The 19750-nt window shown below is 37.3% G+C and overlaps 1 protein-coding gene across 6 annotated transcripts in view; it reads left to right on the top strand.

Annotated features, from left to right (window-relative positions):
• stmA (Protein EFR3 homolog stmA) overlaps positions 1-17187 on the top strand; it is a 226373-nt gene extending 209186 nt beyond the window's left edge. For all 6 annotated transcript variants that reach the window (XM_067772649.1, XM_067772648.1, XM_067772651.1 and 3 more), the window contains 5 exons: positions 4957-5087; positions 6359-7222; positions 13629-14100; positions 14166-14324; positions 15784-17187. In XM_067772649.1, coding sequence (XP_067628750.1) covers positions 4957-5087; positions 6359-7222; positions 13629-14100; positions 14166-14324; positions 15784-15930 — 1773 coding nt within the window. In that variant the 3' untranslated portion in view covers positions 15931-17187. The remainder of the gene's footprint in view (positions 1-4956; positions 5088-6358; positions 7223-13628; positions 14101-14165; positions 14325-15783) is intronic.
• The last annotated feature ends 2563 nt before the right edge of the window (positions 17188-19750 follow it).

The raw sequence follows: 19750 nt of genomic DNA, 5'->3' as shown, positions 1-19750 counted from the left end.
CATAGAAGCTATGCCCTTACCAAATTTCGCAAGGATTGGTAAATTTTTGTTTGACTTATGGCATTAAAAGTATTCTAGACAAATTAAATGAAAAAGGGCGAAGCCACGCCCTTTTCGAGATTTTCTTTTATTTTTGTATTTTGTTGCACCATATCATTTCTGGAGATGAATGTTGGCATAATTTACTTATATACTGTAAAGATATTCAACTTTTTGTTAAAATTTTACTTTGACATTTTTTTTTAAAGCGGGCGTGTTCGTCGTCCAATTTTGCAAATTTTTATTTAGCACACATATAGTAATAGGAGTAACGCTCCTGCCAAATTTCATCATGATATTCTCAACGACTGCCAAATTACAGCTTGCAAAACTTTTAAATTACCTTATTTTAAAAGTGGGCGGTGCCACGCCCATTGTCCAAAATTTTACTAATTTTCTATTCTGCGTCACAAGGTCAACCCACCTACCGAGTTCCATCGCTTTATTCGTCTTTCGTAATGAATTATCACACTTTTTCGGTTTTTCGAAGTTTTCGATATCGAAAAAGTGGGCGTGGTTATAGTACGATTTCGTTCATTTTAAATAGCGATCTGAGATGAGTGCCCAGGAACCTGCATTACAAAATTCATTACGATACCTCAAAATTTACTCAAGTTATCGTGTTTACGGACAGACGGACAGACGGGCATGGCTACATGAATTTCTTTTTTCACTCAGATCATTTTGATATATAGAAGTCTATATCTATCTCGATTAGTTTATGCCGTTACGGGGTACCATTATGCGAACAAAGTTAATATACTCTGTGACCTTTGCGTAAAAATAAAAAAAATAAATGTAAGGCGCGATAACCTCCGAAGAGATCTAAGGCCGAGCTTCTCTTCCAATTTGCGTCGTGCTCCTCTTGATTTTCCCTACAAATTGGCCGGACGGGACCTACATGATTTTATGCCGACTCCGAACGGCATCTGCAAGGCAGATGAGTTTTCACTGATAGCTTTTCATGGCAGAAATACACCCGGAGCGCTTGCCAAACACTGCCGAGGGGCGACCCCGCTTAGAAAAATTTTCTTCTAATTGAAAAACCTTATTTCTAAAATTTTTGATTTTGCTTTTCCCGGGGCCCTTTGCGTAGCTGAGTATAAAAACCGTTTTAACCCTAGAAAGATAACGTACGTCTGAGAGACGTGTTCAAGTTTAAGGACCCTAAAGATATCAAAAAAAACCTAAATTTTTTTTTTTAATCATTTATTTGATATAGAAAAATATTGTTTTTTTAATATATAAAAAATTAAGTTTGACTTTTCTTGGACTTGTCCTTACAAACATCAGTCTTTTTCGAAGGACCTCAGTTTATAGCAAAAAATTAAAATAAAATACATTTTTTTGTACTTCAATTGAATTAATTAACTGTTTTAAACTATACTTAAAAAATATTAGCTAAAATTACCATTTTAGGCAAAAATTACATATACAATTTGTAGTCACGTAAAAGAAAACGATACATCTCTTAGATGTATTTTTAAAAAACAATCGTATATATTTCAGCAAACAAAAAAGTTACTACTGAAAAACCATCCCCCCCTTCCCCCCCCCCCCCCCCCCCATTTTTGAGCAAGGGTGATAATGATACTGCTGATGCCAGCTCTGTCGATCTCGGCATTAAGTAGGGAGAAAAGCGCAACAAAGAATACAAAGAGTCATAGAGTTGTTGTTGGATGCAATTTAAGCGAAGAACTTGCTGTTGCTTCTTCCATAAAATGGTTACACTTGGCTTCGTTTAAACCGTCAGTCACTGCTAATGATATAGTGGAATACGTCTCCAAACATACGTCAATTAAATCATCAAACTTATATTGTAATGCGCTTATTAAAAGAGGTAACGATACTAACTCTTTAAGAAGAGTAAATTTTAAACTTGGAACCTCTCCTATACTTTGCTATAAGCTCTTAAGCTCTAACATTTGGCCAGCCAATGTAACAGTGCAGCCGTTTAAATTTTTTCAAAAGCGGGGAGAGGCAGCAACAATAACATAAATGTTGTGGTGCCGCAAAATATCAACGTATCAATTAGCTCAAAATACTCTTTATACTATCAGAGCGTTGGTGGCATGCGCACCAAAGCGGGCCAAACTCATCGCGATACATCATTGCATGAATATGACTTCGTGGCTATTACTGAAACTTGGCTAAACTGTGCCATATCTTCAAGCGAATACTTCGATGATCACTATAATGTGTACCGAAAGGATCGGGATGTTCTAGCTACTGGGCACGAGAAGGGTGGTGGTGTTTTACTGGCTGTAAGAGCAAATTTGTGCAGTAACGCAATCAGTCTTGATTTATCCGATGGGTTGTTAGATCAAATCTGTGTTAGAGTTAAATTTACTAGCAACAAATCATTAATACATTTAGTTTCTTATATTCCTCCTGGTAGTGATATAGAAATGTATGTAAAACATTTAGAAAATGTGATTGCAATCTCAAATTCTCTAAATTCTGGTGATGAAATTATTTTCTTAGGCGACTTTAATCTACCCAATATCTCTTGGGAAAATCATAATAAAACTTTAATGCCGCATTATCTCAGCTCCAGCGTCGAAATCTATGTCGTAAGCACTTTGCTCTCTCATGGTTTCCTGCAACGTAACGGAGTTCAGAATGACAATAATAAAATTCTAGATCTAATATTTGGTACTAATAATTTAAAAGTATCATGCCATGAATGTCTATCTCCAATTTTGAATAATAGTTTTCATCATAAGGCTATTTTTCTTAGTATTATGTTTTATAGTTTCGATACCGTAAAAGATGAACCACTAGCTCGGCGTGATTACATGAGTGCCGATTATGAGTCTATAAATAATTTTTTGCACTCTTCCGATTTGGAGTTTCTGAAAAATTCCGGCTGTCCCAATACTTCTTACGAGATATTGTGTTCCATTTTTTCTGAAACCATCTCTAATTTTGTTCCCCTAAAAAGATGCGCAGCTAAAAACAAGCCACCTTGGTTCAATCTAAGACTCTCTAACTTGAGAAATAAAAAGAATAAGGCTTTTAAGAAGTTCAAGAATAATAGTTCTGAAGTCAATCGTCTTAACTTCATTCATTTAAGAAAGGAGTATGATCATCTTCATAACTTCTTATTTAGGCACTATATGTATACCGTTGAAACGAATTTAAAGTACAATCCGAGAGGATTTTGGAAATTCATAGATTCCAGGAGGAAAACAAATGGATTCCCAACGAACTTGGAATATGATGGCGCTATCTCTGACAATACTGTCGAGTCCTGCGACTTGTTTGCAAAGTTTTTTCAGAAAGTTTATGAGAATCATAGCATTCCTATATCGCCTACATTTCATTCCATACCTTTACCTTCTATAACCTCCTTTTCAATCGCCGAAGAGGACGTACTATCCGCTATTTCATCGCTAAAGTCCAGTTCCAAACATGACTCCGAGGGATTTGCGCCTGTATTTTTCAAGCGTTGCTGCTATACTTTAGCTAATCCCATATCCCAGCTTTTCCAGCATTGTATCAATAAGGGTACTTTTCTCGAACAGTGGAAGTTATGTCACATTGTTCCGGTCTTTAAGTCTGGTGATCGTAATGATGTTTGTAATTATAGGCCTATCGTTATACAGGGGACACTGGCCAAATTGTTCGATTACATAATCCAATCAAAGTTATTTGACCATGTTCGGGATTTTATCTCTAAAGATCAACACGGCTTCTTTCCTGGAAGATCAACCTGTTCGAACTTGGCCCTATTAACGAATAGTATAGTGGGTGCGTTCGGAAAGCAGGCACAACTTGATGTGATTTACACAGACTTCTCCAAAGCCTTCGATAAGGTATGTCATACCATACTTTTGCAGAAGTTACGAAGTTACGGAGTTAGTGGCATTCTCATTAATTTCTTCGCTAGTTTTCTGTCAAACAGGAAACTATTTATTAAGTTAGGGAATACAACCTCAAGACTATTTATCGACGCGTGGTCAGGTATACCTCAGGGTACTCACTGCGGACCACTGCTATTTCTTTTATTTATTAACGACCTACCGAATTGCTTTAAATTCGCTAAGTGCCTAATGTTCGCGGATGACGTCAAACTTTTTTGTACCGTTCGTGATGCAAGTGATAGCCATAAGTTACAAGTCGATCTCAATTCACTGAATCAGTGGTGCACTTTGAATTGTCTCAAACTGAACATCAATAAATGCTGTGTTGTCACCTCTAGGAAGTCTAACAACATAATATTTAGTTACAATATAGACAATTGTGCTCTAGAGGGTTCATAAGAAGAAATTCAATGGATTTCAGAGATCCTTGCACTTTAAAAGCTCTACATATCTCTTGTTCGAAGCAGACTAGAGTATTGTTCTCTAATATGGTGCCCATACTATGAAACCCACTCAAACAAAATCGAAAGAGTTCAAAAAGTTTTCACGAAATTTGCTCTAAGAAAGTTACCGTCGCAAGGTAATCTTCCTTCTTATATTGGTAGACGGAAACTAATGGGCTTGCAGTCCCTATATGATGGGAGAATATACTTCTCAATACTTTTTATTTATAATGTCATTAATAATAACATACACTGTGACGACTTATCTAATTTGGTCAATTTATATGAGCCGCCTCGTAACTTAAGAAATAATCGCTTATTGGTAGACACATTCCACTCTACTAATTACGCCATGAACGAGCCGATTGCTAGGAGCGTTAGATTATGCAATACCTATGCAAGCGTTATTGAGTTTAATGATAGTATAAGTATATTTAAATTAAAATTATACACTATTTTTAATTGATTAACTGCGTACTATATCTAATCTGTAAGAATTAAATTCTGTAGACTGAACTTAAACTTAAATAAATAATATGTAGTTGATATGTATAAAAGAGCGCACAGTTAAAAACAAAATTAAATACATATTTATATCAAATTTTTAGTCTGGCGATTTGACACCCGTTGAAGATGCCACTCATATTACTCCACCAGTTTTAGCAGAAGAAGTATTACGCGAATTAGTCGGGCGTGCATCTTTTGGTCATATTCGCAGTGTACTAAAACCATTATTAACGTAAGTGAATACAAAAGTATAAGGCTGGCTATATTTCGAAACATTTTGTACGAACTTTTCTGATCCTGTTAATACTGTTTTTATTTTTTTAATGTTTTTTTTTTTTGCTGTTCCGGACGAAAAGCATCCCAGCCAGCATTTTTTGAAAATTTTGACCAAAAAATATTCAAATAACATACCCCAAGATGATTAAAAACGTTCAAATTTAAAAGCATTTTCTGTTCGAAAATTAACGTATCGTCAGGAGAAAAATGTACCATAAATGTGATTATTCTTGAATAATCATTTATGATTCATATTTCGAAACGCTTTTTGTTCATATCTGATATCATTGTAAAATTGGGCTTTAATTGTTCTAGAGTAATATTTGAATACTTTTCACAGTTATTTTCTGATCATATTCGTGAACATATTTTAATCATTTTGGTTGAGATTTTTGAATCATTTTTGAATGCGATTATCATGCATTTATTCTTCATATCTCATACAAAATAAGATACTACATGCTAATCTTATTTCATCAGGGGAAGAAAGCATGCGGAAGTGAGCTATTTGAACCAAAGTCAATTCGCAAACGAATTAGACCAATATACACCTGCGACTGCAGCATCAGATATGATCGTCAACATCTTAAAATACGATATGGTGCGGGATGTTGAAGCCATATCCAGGTACATATGTCAAGAAAGCTTCACTTACCTGGGGTTCAAATAGTTCACAACCTTTGTATTGTCTAATGGTTGGATTTGTATTTTCTAGGAAGCGGAAGGTGGAGAAATGGTTGGGGACATCTTTTGTTAGGAGCAGTATATACATTATTTCTTGAAGAATAAAATTTTAATATATTTTTTCTGAACTTCATGATTGAAAAAATGTGTGTATGCGAAAAAATAAGATCTTCAATCAAAAGTAAAATTTTAACAAGTATAAAATTCATTATTCAGTCAACAAAGATTGTCGGAAAAGATTCAGAAAGCTGAATGAAAAATTATTAAAAATTTTTGATCACCTAAAGTAAATACATTTGATTCAAATATGATTCCAAAATATGACTGAAAAACTATATATAGTTTTTGATCATCAAAAGTATTCATATTTGATTATTTCTTTTGTTTAATTGTCATTTCTTAGTCAGAAGGGGTAATCAAATTGTATTGATATGTAGGGAAATTCAAAATTGTATCACCCAAATGCTGAGTGGGATGTTTTTTGAACAAATAGCCATATCGAAATTATAAACTATACTAAAATAAAACATATTTCTTTTACAGCCATTTAGACAGACACGAGTTATGGGTACCGAACACATTTGCTATACACACTTTTCGAATTGTAATGATTTCGATTCAACCGCAATATTCATATACAGTTGTGGAGACTTTGATGCAACATTTAGACAACAACTTCAAATCATCACCAAAGACACGAACATCATTGGCCGTTGTTCTATCAAAAATAATAGCTATAGCTGCTGGTGAAAGTGTTGGCCCCTCTGCATTGGATATCATAAATAATTTACTAACACATTTACGAACAAGCGTTAGTACAACAACTGAAATTACTAACGAAGAATCCCAGTATCAAGAAGCTCTTATTAATGCACTTGGTGAATTTGCCAATCATCATCCTGATTATCAGAAAATTGAAATAATGCTATTTATAATGAATACGGTGCCTGATCTTTCAAAGAAAAGCAAAGGTGATCAGATGTTACAGAACATACTTCTAAAATCTCTACTGAAAGTTGGCACACAATATAGTACAGCTTCATTTGAGAAAGCATTTCCTGCATCATTTCTACAACCTTTATTAAAGATGGCACGTGCTCCACATGATCCTACACGTGTTATTGTTATGCAAATATTTCAAGCTTTGCTTGATCGTCATCAAAATGAAAAAGTATTGAGTCATGTGACTGTGAAGCCTTATGCAGCATTGTCGCAGGAGCCGCCATCACGTTCGGACATAATATTCACACATAAATATGGTGCTAATATAATGCAAGCTTTGATTGATAGTATGGCTTTATCTGATCGTATAGAATCGCTTGTTTCTAGCTTTAATACAGCTGCATTACTAATAGTAGAAATGGCGTGTGGAGAAACTGTACAAGAGTTCCTATTGTTCATTCTTGGGTGAGTACATTGATGCAGCGATTATATTTTTTCTCTTTTTCAGTTTAGTACACCGTAAATTTGTACATATCGTCGGTCGCATGTAAGACTGGCACGTTCCAAATTCCCAATTAAAACTATTTCGTTTCATGTTCGCGTTGAAAACTAGCACAGTTTGTTCTTCGCGTGGAAAACAAGTAAAATTCGTTATTTGTTTAACCCAGGGGGTTAGGGGGTCAGAATATTCCCGTGGTAGGTATGCCTGTCGTAAGAGGCGACTAAAATACCAGATTCAAGGGGCTGTGTAGCGCAACCCTTCAGGTTGCCAGCGCAATATATAGCTTCTCCAAACCCAATCGTCAACCTCACCTGTCCGCGGCGAATCCTGTTTCACTAACAGACGAGGCTCTGGCGACCCCAAGCTCCTCATGGAACTTGGGGGTGTGGAGGGAGGGAATGGCCTGAAGGTTTAATGTCGCCACATAAATCGTTCTCGAGATGGTCGGGCGAGCACCTTAATGGTGCTGTGGACCGGAGCGTACCGGATCTGTATCCGGCAAAGGACCATTACATTGATAACACTCCCAAAGCCTTCGGGGAGCAACATTATCGCTACAACAACAACAACAACAACAACATTTGTTTAGAAGACTAGCACAGTTCATTTGCAGGGTCGTGCGAATATGTTTTGCAAAGTTATGCAAAAAAACATATTGCTATATATTCTAATCAACATCTCGAGAACCATAGGCGGTACATGAAAATTTAAGCATTAATTTTACTTACTTAGTTGGCGCTTAACCGTTTAAACTGCTATGGACGTCCAACACGGCGCCCTAGCCGCTTCTTCGCGCCAATTGGTAACATCTAGGGAATTTAAATTGTGTTCTTTCTGCACCTTCCAGTGGAGTGGCGGTTATTTTTTGCTTTAATGCTGGTTCTGAAATAAACGAAGTCCTTCACTATTTCGAAATAATGACGGTCATCAGTGACGTGGCTATCAAGGCGCTGATTGTTTACTTGATTGCAGCAGGTACCTACTTCGTAAGTTCGGAGTAAGCAGGAGTTTCGGCGCGGGTTGCTAGACCGATGATGTCAATGTCGTCAGTATACGCCAATAATTATATGATCTAATATAATATTTTTCCAGGGCGGTTAAGTTGTGCTAAAGAAATCGCGCGACAGGGGGTCACCCTGTCTGAAACCTCGTTTATTTTCGAAGGGCTTGGAGAGGTCCTTCCCAATTCTGACAGTGTTGCTCAACGTCATTTTGCACAGTCGTATAAGTTTTGCGAGGAAACCAAAATAAGATATAGCGGCATATAGGCAGCTCATTTTCGTTCTGTCGAAGGCGGCTTTAAAATCGTCGAAGAGGTGATGTGTATCAATTATTTTCTCAGGGGTTTCCAAGATCTGGCGCATAGTGAAAATCTGGTCGATGGTAGATTTACCAGGTCTGAAGCCGAACTGATAAGGTCCAATCAGCCGATTCACGGTGGGTTTCGATCTTTCGCACAATCCGCTTGACAGAACCTTATACATATGCGATACCAAGAAGGCTGATTCCTCTATTGTTGGCGCAGTTTGCAGGATCTTCCTTCTGGTGGACTGTTTTTTTCCATAACTTTGCAAAATATATTCGCACGACCCTGCAAATCTAGAATAAAACTTTCCTTAACGAACTGTGTTAGTCTTCCACACGAGCAACTAAAAAGTGTATTTCAGGGATACAGCAAGTCGATTCGAGTAAAAGTGAAATTCAAAACACGTCGACTTATTTTTGAAATTTTCGGGCCTACTATTGTAGCGAATTTTTGAGAAATTCCAGATTATTTTGCAGCTTCTGTTAACGTTCGAATCTCTGATAAATAATTGTCTAATAAATAACTCAAATATTCAGTTTTGCAAAATGTTCTTTATTTTCACTGCTATTAAGTACTTCAAAATTACAATACTCGCCTTCTTCAATTAGAGTGTTTAAAATCAAACTGATTGAATTTTTCCCAGCTTGCGCTGCTTTTATACTCTCTGTTGCCTCGTTCGCATATTTCTCCAAGGGTCGACCAGTGGTCGTCAGCTAGTGAAATAATTATTCGCGCTCACTTCACACACATTATTAATATCTTTCGTTTAGTCGTCGCTGAACAAGCAGAGTATCTAGCAGCGTCGGAAGAGGCTGCCGCCAAACAAACGCTCATGTGCAGAATGTTTTAATGTTAACAATTAATTTTGTTTAAATTTTTTGTTAAACTCAAGCAATATAGTAGTCTTTTTATGGCATATTTACGAATTATTTTTTGAGTGTTAACGGACATGCGTGTGTGCATACGTCCTACCTCATTGATTTTTTATCAACAACTAAACCACTAACACTACGATGATTCAAGTCATACTAACACAGTCACAATTTCGATTTTGGTGACCACTGGTCTAGACTTTTCACGTACAGCTTTCTCGAAAAGTTTCTTATTTATTTCTAATGTCTGTACTCATACTCACCTTTGTATTCTTGTTATATGCGTGTATATGTGCGAGTACATGGATGTGTAATAACGTCTGAGCTCTTATGTACTCTCACTTTTTCCTTCTATGCATATGTATGTGTGTATATGGCTGAGTTAGATAGATAGATATGTTTTGAGGTTAAGTACTGCAACCTATTGCTCTGTTGTGCCCTCATTCTCTTCACAACACCTCGTCCAAACCGAATTCTCTGAGAAAATCCAGAATCGTTCTCGGCTTCAAAAAGTGTGTGTGACTACTTTCTAATTTTAGTGATCCCAGGATCCTAAGTCTTCCTCCCGCGACAATACAAGACCACAGTACCCTTTGGCATAATACTCAGTCTATGAATCAATGTCATATTAGTTGACATGTACGTCGATCTAGGCATCAGCTGAATGTCTTTTGATATGCAAGTCGGTACGTACATCAGCATCCTACTAGTTTAAATTCTAGTTTATGGTATTGTAATCCTTTTTGTGTTGAATAATTACGCGAAAATTGCTAACTTAGCTAATAATCATATTGTTGCCAATTCAATCATAAATACAAAAAGTGAATATCAAAATAATCTAAAACTTCTATTCAATGAACTACAATGTTTGCTGACTTGTTGTACATGTCAGCACACAATGTTTCATCAAAAATACTATGTGTCGGGCCTATCATGAACATGGGAAAATCCATTCTGACGAAGCCCAAAGCTCTAACGAAAAAGATTTCAAAGCGCCGGAGGTTTCTATGGGGAGTATTTAAGCATAGTCTTTCTAGAATCAACGCGCAGTCAATTTTGGCCGTAAAAATATCGAATATGAATAACGAGGCCAAAAGAATTATGCGTTGTTTACAGATAGTAAGGATAATAGTTGGCAACAAGACACATAAGACGCGATCGGTTCAGAGAATCGCGAATAGAGCGCGAAGCGCATAAAGATTTTTTGAACCCTCTCCAGGCGATTGATGTGAACTGCGTGGTAAGGGCGCCAAATGAAAGCCGCATACTCAAGTTTGGACCGCACGAAGGACGAATATAAAACTTTGAGTGTGTAGGGGTCAGAGAAGTTTGCTGAATGGCGTCTAACATATGCAAGCATTGAAAGAGCATTAGATATTGTAAAGCTGACGTGAGTGTTAAAATAAAACTTTGAGTCGAAGTATACACCCAACTATTTAACTTCAAGAGTCGTAAGAAAAAAGTGTCTGCAATATGATAGGAGGTATGAAGTGGCCTCAGCAGTTTACCATACGCCACAGTGTGACACTTACTTATTTTAAGGAAGAGACGGTTCTTGACACACCAGCTATAATGCGTATTAATCTCAGATTGAAGAACAACGACATCATTATAACAACTGATCTCCGAATAGATTTTGAGATCATCAGCATAAAGCAGAAACTTGGCAGATGAAAAGCAAGAACTAATATGCTTAATGAACAAGATAAATAGTAAAGGGCCAGGAATAATACCCCCGGGCACTCCAGAGATGGCCCAAAATGGTTTCTAGGAAGCCCCGTCAATATATACAACATTCCTTCTGTTGTGCAAGTAAGATTTAATCCACTGTAGAAACGTAGAGTGGAACCCATAGCAAGCTAGCTTCGCAATTAAAATTTTATGAGAAATTTTATCGAATGCCTTGGAGAAGTCTAAGTATATTGTATCAACCTAAAAACCCCGCCTCAACGCCGTGTAACAATCCTCAGAAAAGACAGCGAGGTTCGTTGTCGAGTATCTAGCCGGGTCAAAACCATGTTAATTGGCGGAAATCAGGTGTTTAATACTAAAATAAACCTTGTCTTTGACAACGCATTCAAAAAGCTTTGAAGTTGTAGACAGTTTAGAAATAGGTCTGTAATTAGAACAGTTACTTTTGTTGCCAGTTTTAAATATGGGATTGACGGATGCTTGCTTCGAGTCATCAATGAAAATACCCGATGCCAATGATTTATTGAATATAATCATTAACGGTCCTACTAGCGAAGGAAAATTGTTTTATAGAATAACTGAAAGATTGTCAACATCAGGGGCCAAATCGTAACATCCGTGATCGTATAAATCGTCACGTAAAAACATGATTTTCGGATTATGACATACGTGACCGTACTACCTCGATCGTAATTTTGGATCGCACCATACGTGACGAGTGATTGAACGTACACGTTACGTTCCACTTTCATTAGAACACCAACTGGCGATCGTATACACACAGCTTTTATTGAAAATGTAAGAGGATTCTTAAAATATTTGAATAAAAAGAAACAAATTTCAAACTATTATTACATATTAACAAAGGTCGGATTCAAACAAGCTTAATCCAAGCCAAAAGGAAATATTGGCGGAATTCATGGCGAGACACCCGCTGTGGTATCGGCTTGCTTCAAATTTAACTTCTCCAGAAAGTAACTAAAAGCTTCGTAAGTTAAGCGAAATCTCTTCAAGAAACTGCAATAATTTTTTGTTACAAAAGAATAATACATAAATGATATGCTTACGCTTTGTTCGATAAGTCCAAATGGTTACTACACTCTCTTAACCGCCTTCGGACAATCTTTTCATCGCCTTCGCTATTGCTGGAACTCAAAGAAAACAATAAAATTGGGTCCACAGCAGTTATTTACTTTTTTATACTTTTGGCAACCAATTTGACAGTTCAAAATCTATTGTGAGCTAAAAATACAATCCAAACTAATGTGGATCGTAAAATTTATTGTGAATTGAAAAGAAATTACGTTCCGTTTGCTATCGGATGTTATAATCCCATTTTGTTTATACGTTTGGCGTATCACGTAATTTTCTTTCGTATGGTTGCCGATCCGTGATCGTATGTTACGATTCGAGCCCAGTTCCCTTCCTTCTTCGCTATTATCTGCTCACTAAATATGCGTATATGAAATAATCTCTTCGCTTCGAGCTGCCGGTTATGTATGTGGAATATTCCTCGTTGCCTTATACATAAGTGTGGCTGCTTGCTTTAATGTGTACATATACATAAGTGTGGCTGCTTGCTTCTGTTTTTTTTTTTTGTTTTTTTTTTTTTTTTTTTTGTTTTTTTTTTTTTTTTTTTTTTTTGTTTTTGTGGTTATTTACTAAAATCATAGTGATGCCAATCTTCGCCACAATATCAATATTCAAAACGAAAAATTACTTACATTTTATTTTTCTCTTCTTCGCTTGTAAAATCTAAGTGAATAAATTTGGGTTTCCCCGCTGTTCATTCGCCCGAACAAAGTGTTGCCAATAAGCCGAAATCTTTTTCGAACCCGAAAAAATGTTTCGCCAGTGTCTGCGATGAGGTGAACACAAATTGTGTTTTTTCGGGTGAAAATAAAACTCCCGATAATGATGTATATCGTTAGATTAATTCACAAAAGCCATAACCAACAGATTTTTCGAAACTGCGTTTTTTTGTAGATTTTGGTATATGAAAATACACCCCCAGTAAAAATTCGAAAGCGTTGCGAGTATATAACTACGGAGTTATCCCATTTAAAAATATATCTGCTTGTATTGAATGTTAACATAAAATGTTTCTTGCTTCTCCTTTAAATTTTTAAATTTGTTGGTTAAGGCCTTTGTGAATTAAACTAACGACATGTTTTATTTTATTTTCATGAAAATACTTCAGTACTGTAATCTTACAATTGAATCCAATTAGAGAATGACATTTGAGTACAAGTTGAGAAACAGCATCTTTTGTCACATAAAAAAGTATACCCGCTATGGTTCTTAAGTTGAGCCATTATTGAGAAACAACGCTTGAGATCGATCTACTTGAGCTCTAATGTGACTCGAGCCCAAATATGTAATAGTTTAGTGTAGGCGTTTAACATCCATTGGCATTGTTCATCCATTGTTGACATCCCTTTTAATAAACTTAATGCCGGTAAAATATAAATAACAATTTAAAAATTTTCACTTTCTCAGCATTCAACAAGTCGCTCTTGCATCTGATTTGGAATTGGAACCGCTGCATAAGTGTAATTTACATTGTATTGCAATTGCTTTACTGTCGCTTATATCTCGTGTTACGGGCGTTAATAATTTACTTGAATACACACAAAAGATAATTGATGCTCGCAAAGAGGAAGCACCATATTTCTTACCGCCTTTGCTCGATCCTAAAAAGACAACATCTTCAAAAATGAATATATGCTTACCACATTTAACAATCGACAAAATGGCGTTAGCTGAAAGCCTGCAAAACGCTGGCATGGATTCAAATCGTTTACAAACTGGTACGCCATATGCTTTAAATCAAATCGATAATCCAGCCCATCGCCATTCTTGGGTAGACACAGTGAGTAATCCACAATTACCACAACGTAAAAGTTCCGCTGACTTGACGGCGTACAATGCAGATGGTGATAGTATTACCAGCTCACCAGGGGTTTCGAAGGTATATATGTCAACTATTTACTGGCTTATTTTTCTAATGTTTCTTTTTACTTTTATAATTTGCAGAAAACACTTGCTCCGGAATATAATTTTGAATCTATGAAACGTGCACTGGCCGAGCCATCGGAAGCAATGAAACGTGAGCAACATGAAAAGCAATTGCAAATAGTACGTACATTCCGCGAGAGTAACTTTGACGAATTGGTACGACGCACCGAACCAAAGGTAAGTTATAGGCCTAGAATTGTGCAATGTGCAAAGCTAACTCTTTGACAATAACTTTGCACACTGTGACATCCTAATGAATCAACGCAATCATTGGTGTTGCTCTACAGATAGATGGGTGAATATTTTGGACTCAAAGCATTAAGCCTCAAACTAATTCTTGATACAAACGAGCAATTCGCTTTGCACCCGTTTACCGAAAACTTACAACAAAGACAGCCATGTCACATTCGTACAAGACCTCGAAGTAACAAAAACGCTTCCCAAGGCAGCCGGTTCTATCTACCGGAGCGACGCGGGATTTCAGTGTAAGCCCATATTTGTTGCGTCCCTTCCACAAATTGTCATCCTCCCTGCAGATCCTTGCAGCGGGACTGCGCCATATTCTCTCTCTCTCTGAGAAGGTATCGAACCCAATCCGGGTTCTTCTCCAGATCCCGGTCCTGAGAAATGGTTTTGTTGCGTTTGCCCGAAAAGAATCTTTTCAGTACGGTCATACTCTTGTCAGTGTGTCACGTTCAAGGGATGTTGCATCTCGGACAGGTTGCTCTGGGCTAGATACCAAAACCCGACGTCCCGTAGTCTACGCCTCAGCGCCCCCCCCCCCCCCCCCCCCATACCTTCCAGCAGCTCTGCGTACACCTATCTGTTGTCCAAAAGTTGTTTTTTAGTTTACAGCGCCACCCAACTTGAAGGATCAGTCATCGAGTTGCACGTCATTGTTGCTGTAACGACAATATCCGGAGGTTTTGATATTCCTTTGCTGGATATAGATCCGGTACTCTCTGGAATTAGCACATCCAAGGCCTAGTCGATCTATCTCGGGAACGCTTTTATATGACCATGTGGAATCTTTAAGGGCATATATGCTTCATTTTCCGCCCCTGGCTGGCGACACTTTCCTTAGATCCTCGGATGCGTTTGATGCCACGTCATCGCTCGTAAGTGCATTTCATGTATATGCATTGAAGAATTTCGCTTTGTGCGGATACCGACAAATTTTTACTTACATTGATAAGGGTGTTGTTGTTGTAACGATAAAGACACTGCCCGAAGGTTTTAGGGAGTTTTTTCGATGTTCATGATCCTTTTCCGGATATATTTAGATCCAGTACGTTCCGGTCAGAAGCACCATTAAGACACCAGCCCAACCATCTCGGGAACGATCTAATATAACCAATTGAACCTTCAAGGTTATCCCGCCCCATGAGGAACTTGGGGTTGCCAGATCATCGCCTGCTAAATATGTGTATGACACATTTATATTTGTAACAGAATTCTCCTCAGGTAGGTGAGCTTTGAATTTATAACGTCGTGCAATCGCATTTTCAAGCGCTTGAATCTCTTGAATTTCCAAAAGAAAATGTTGTTAGCTCATGAACTACTTATTAGAATCGGTGTAGATAGCTTAACATCTATTTGTAAATACTATATACAATTTTATTTTCTAATTCTTTAGCATGATCTGATACAAAATCGTCTCAATAATCTCTTCAACTCATTAGCAGTGGAAAGGCAAATAGCGCAAAGTGATACGAAAACACAGCAGCTGCAAGCAGAGAAGCCAATTTATGAGACAAATTTTCCAGAGCTATTCTATTATTAATTAAAAATACCTACATATAACAAAGTATACAATTAAACAGTAGCTCGTTCGAAGTTCAATAACTTTTCTTTGGTAATTTTTAATAGTCGCCTTTTTTGCTAGTTAATAATGTTACGAAAAAATTTTATTACACATAGCAAAACTCTTTGCAAGACGAATCTATTCAAGGTAATAGCAAATCGAATTCAACCAAATTTTCCATATGAAATAATGTCTAAATGTGACACATGTTTAACTTTTGATTAACAATATAAATACGTCGTTAAAAATAAAGTAAATATAAAAAAATAAATACAAGACGCGATTTACTTCCGAGACGATTTAGACCCCGCCTCCGCTCTAATTAGCGTCGGTCTGAACTGGTCCCGCCTACGTATTTTATGCCGACTCCGAAGGGCATCTGAAAGCAGATAAATTCACGCTGAGGAGCTTTTCATGGCAAAAATACACTCGTAGAGCTTGCCAACCAGTGCAGATGGCAACCCTGCTTAGAGTTTTTCTTCTATTTGAAAAAACCTGCTTCCTAAAGATTTCCCTGGCCTTGGACCTCCAGTGTGATAGGCGAACACGCCACCACACCACGTCGGCCGCCGCCAGTAAATAAGTCAGTACAAACTTCAATTAAACTTCTTTAATTGTAAGAGAATACTTTAAAATTTGCAGACAAGTTTGCTGCTGGAAAATTCTTGCTACGTTTTTATAGTGTTATCCCAACAGCTGATTGCTTCTTCTTGATAATTTTCCATACAACAATATGTCAGTTAATCGAAATCAATGAAATTTTTCTTTTGACTTGACATTCTTTTGCACAGCGAATTGGTTGAATTCGCTTTGCCACCACCTGGTATGGATTCGCCTTGGCAAGAGAATGTTAATAAAACGATTACGCCTAACTTTCTTTTGGGTTGTCATTCTGTTGATCGGTGAATTCGCTTTGATTTCACCTTATATAGATTCACCATAGTTAGGCAAGTATGTTAATATTAATTATTAGTTTGTGATTTGCTTGTACAGATTTAGTAACAAATTGCAACCTGTAAAATTATGGATTGAGTTAATCTTTTTGTCATAAGTATGTTTAAACCGGTAAGCTCTTATCCTAGTTATATCTTGTTATTCCGTTGTGGCTTTATATACATACCATAGTACATGCAAATATTTTAATAATATAAGACAATTCTATTATTGTAAAATTAAAACAGTTATCTGAATTAAATAAATGTTAACGTTAAGCGTAAGCTTGAGATTAATTAAAAAGCTTCAGTTTTTCGATACTGTAACAAATCTAGGTTGAGATCGTCTTTTAGAGTCAGGCCAGAACTTTTTCTGCGGTCATTTCGGGAGGATTGCTTGAAAAAATTTATTGTTACAAAAATTTGCCATATACCCATATATTTTTTTCTTCCCTGTGAAACTAGTTAAAACAAAACGAACTACCCAAAATGAGGCCGGGCAAAACTTCCGAATGGCTTTACCGATTTTCATTAAATTTTCAATGAACATAGATTCCAATCACGATAGTGTTGTTTAAAGTTATGCAGGAAAGGAGTTATAGGGCTTTAAAATCCTACAAAAACACGCACAACTCAATAACGTGGCTTTGATTTCTTTGCTGTGTTGTCTCTTTGCTTATCAATGCACACACATTAGAACATAAAAAAGCATTGGTTTCAAGGCGAATTCACTTATCACTATTCACTGTTATCCTAACAGCTGATAGCTTCTTCTTGATTATTTTCCATACAACGCCTTGTACTACCATATGCCAGATAATAGAAAGCAATGAAAATTTTATTTTGACTTGACATTCTTATGCACGGCGAATTGGTTGAATTCGCTTTTCCACCACCTGGTATGGATTGTTGTTGTTGTAGCAGTGCTTCGCCCCATCCAAGGCGAATCTATACCGGGTGGTGGCAAAGCGAATTCAATCAATTCGCCGTGCAAATGAATGTCAAGTCAAAAGAAAATTTTCATAGATTTCGATTAACTGACATTTTGTTGTACAAGGCTTTGTATGGAAAATTATCAAGAAGAAGCAATCAGCTGATGGGATAACACCACCTGGTACTGAATTCGCCTTGGCCCCATCCAATAGGTGTGGCCGATCACAAATTGTCATCAATATCCTCTAACGGAAGTCCAAGGAAACTTACTGTTTCAACAGGGGTGGACCATAATGAGAGGTGTGTTAGAGGCGTTGGTTCCACATTACAATTAAGGAGATGGTTGGTGTCATGTGGGGACACATTGCAAGCAGGGCATACATTTTGTATGTCGGGGTTGATTCTGATAAGAGTTTAACCTTTTTACAGTATCCAGATCGAAGTTGAGCTAGAGTGACTCGCGTTTCCCTAGGGAGTGTGCGATCCTGGTATGGATTCGCCTTGGTTGGTTTGATAGAATCAAATAAGCGCTCTTTTCTCTATTTGCGACATGTCTACAAGTGTACAGGCATTGCTAAGCAAACGCAAATCAAACTTGTTTAGCTTAGCTTATCCATTTCGTAAGCAGTGCCCGCAATGAATAATTTTTATTTTGTCAATAAATCTGTGAAAAAAAAATTACGAAATCCCCACGCTGTTCGTATGCAGTCATCTATAAATCTTATAAAATAAAGTCGCTAAATACCGTTGAACATCCATCACTTCACACTGAATGATCCGATTTTAAAACGGTTTTTTGCATTTGAAGGCTTAGTCAGCTGAGATGAGACATTTCCAATATAATTTGAAGGTATATAAGTTAAGGTATTCTACTGTATAGCTTTGGTGTGAAAGAGTTTCTTTGAGATTTTTGATGAGTTTGAAAATGTAAAATAAAAACGTGGGGCCGTCTCAAAGTTTTCTTTTCAAAGGATTATAAAATCCTAGATGTGAAGCTCCGTTGAATGCGCTTTGTGAAAAATAAAATAGTGACCATTAAAAGGATCATAAAATCCTAAATATTTCTATTAAAACTTTTTTTAAAAAGTGAAATAAAATAACTCCACAAATTTTGAACGTGCAAAAGGATGTTGTTGTTGTTGTTGTAGCAGTGCTTCGCCCCACCTAACAGCCGCGACCGATCACAGATTGTCATCAATATCCTCTAACGGGAGTCCAAGGAAACTTGCTGTTTCAACAGGGGTGGACCATAAGGAAAGGGGTGTTAGAGGCGTTGGTTCCACATTACAATTAAAGAGATGGTTGGTGTAATGTGGGGACACATTGCAAGCGGGGCATACATTTTGTATGTCGGGGCGGATTCTGGATATGTAAGAGTTTAACCTGTTACAGTATCCAGAACGAAGTTGAGCCAGAGTGACTCGCGTTTCCCTGGGGAGTATGCGTTCCTCTTCCGCAAGTTTGGGTACTGTTCCCCGAGTACTGGATTCTCCGGTCAATTCCCGGCATAAAGGTCCGACGCCTGTTTGTGGAGTTCACCAAGGACCTGCTTGTGTTTTTTCGCTTCATACGGCTGGGTTCTCAGGTGCCGTATTTCCTCAAAATGCTTACGGAGATGACTCCTTAAGCCCCTAGGCGGTGCTGGCTCATCAATCAGATGTCTGTTGGGATGCCCAGGTTTCTGGGTATTTAACAGGAACTGTTTGGTCAGCATCTCGTTTCTCTCCCTGATGGGGAGTATTCTCGCCTCATTATGCAGATGGTGTTCTGGGGACATAAGAAGACAGCAATTGGGGTGACGCGTAGCACGTAATCGGCTGGCTAATTGCTTTGTATGTAGTCATGAGCGTTTCTTTATATTTTCCCCAGGTACTGCCAGCAAGGGATTTGAGGATTTTGTTACGGCTCTGAATTCTCGGAACAATTGCGGCTGC

This window comes from Eurosta solidaginis, chromosome 3 (genome assembly GCF_040869045.1).
Source record: "Eurosta solidaginis isolate ZX-2024a chromosome 3, ASM4086904v1, whole genome shotgun sequence".
NCBI classification, from domain to species: Eukaryota; Metazoa; Arthropoda; class Insecta; order Diptera; family Tephritidae; genus Eurosta; species Eurosta solidaginis.
This window is presented reverse-complemented; position numbering and strand designations above follow the sequence as displayed.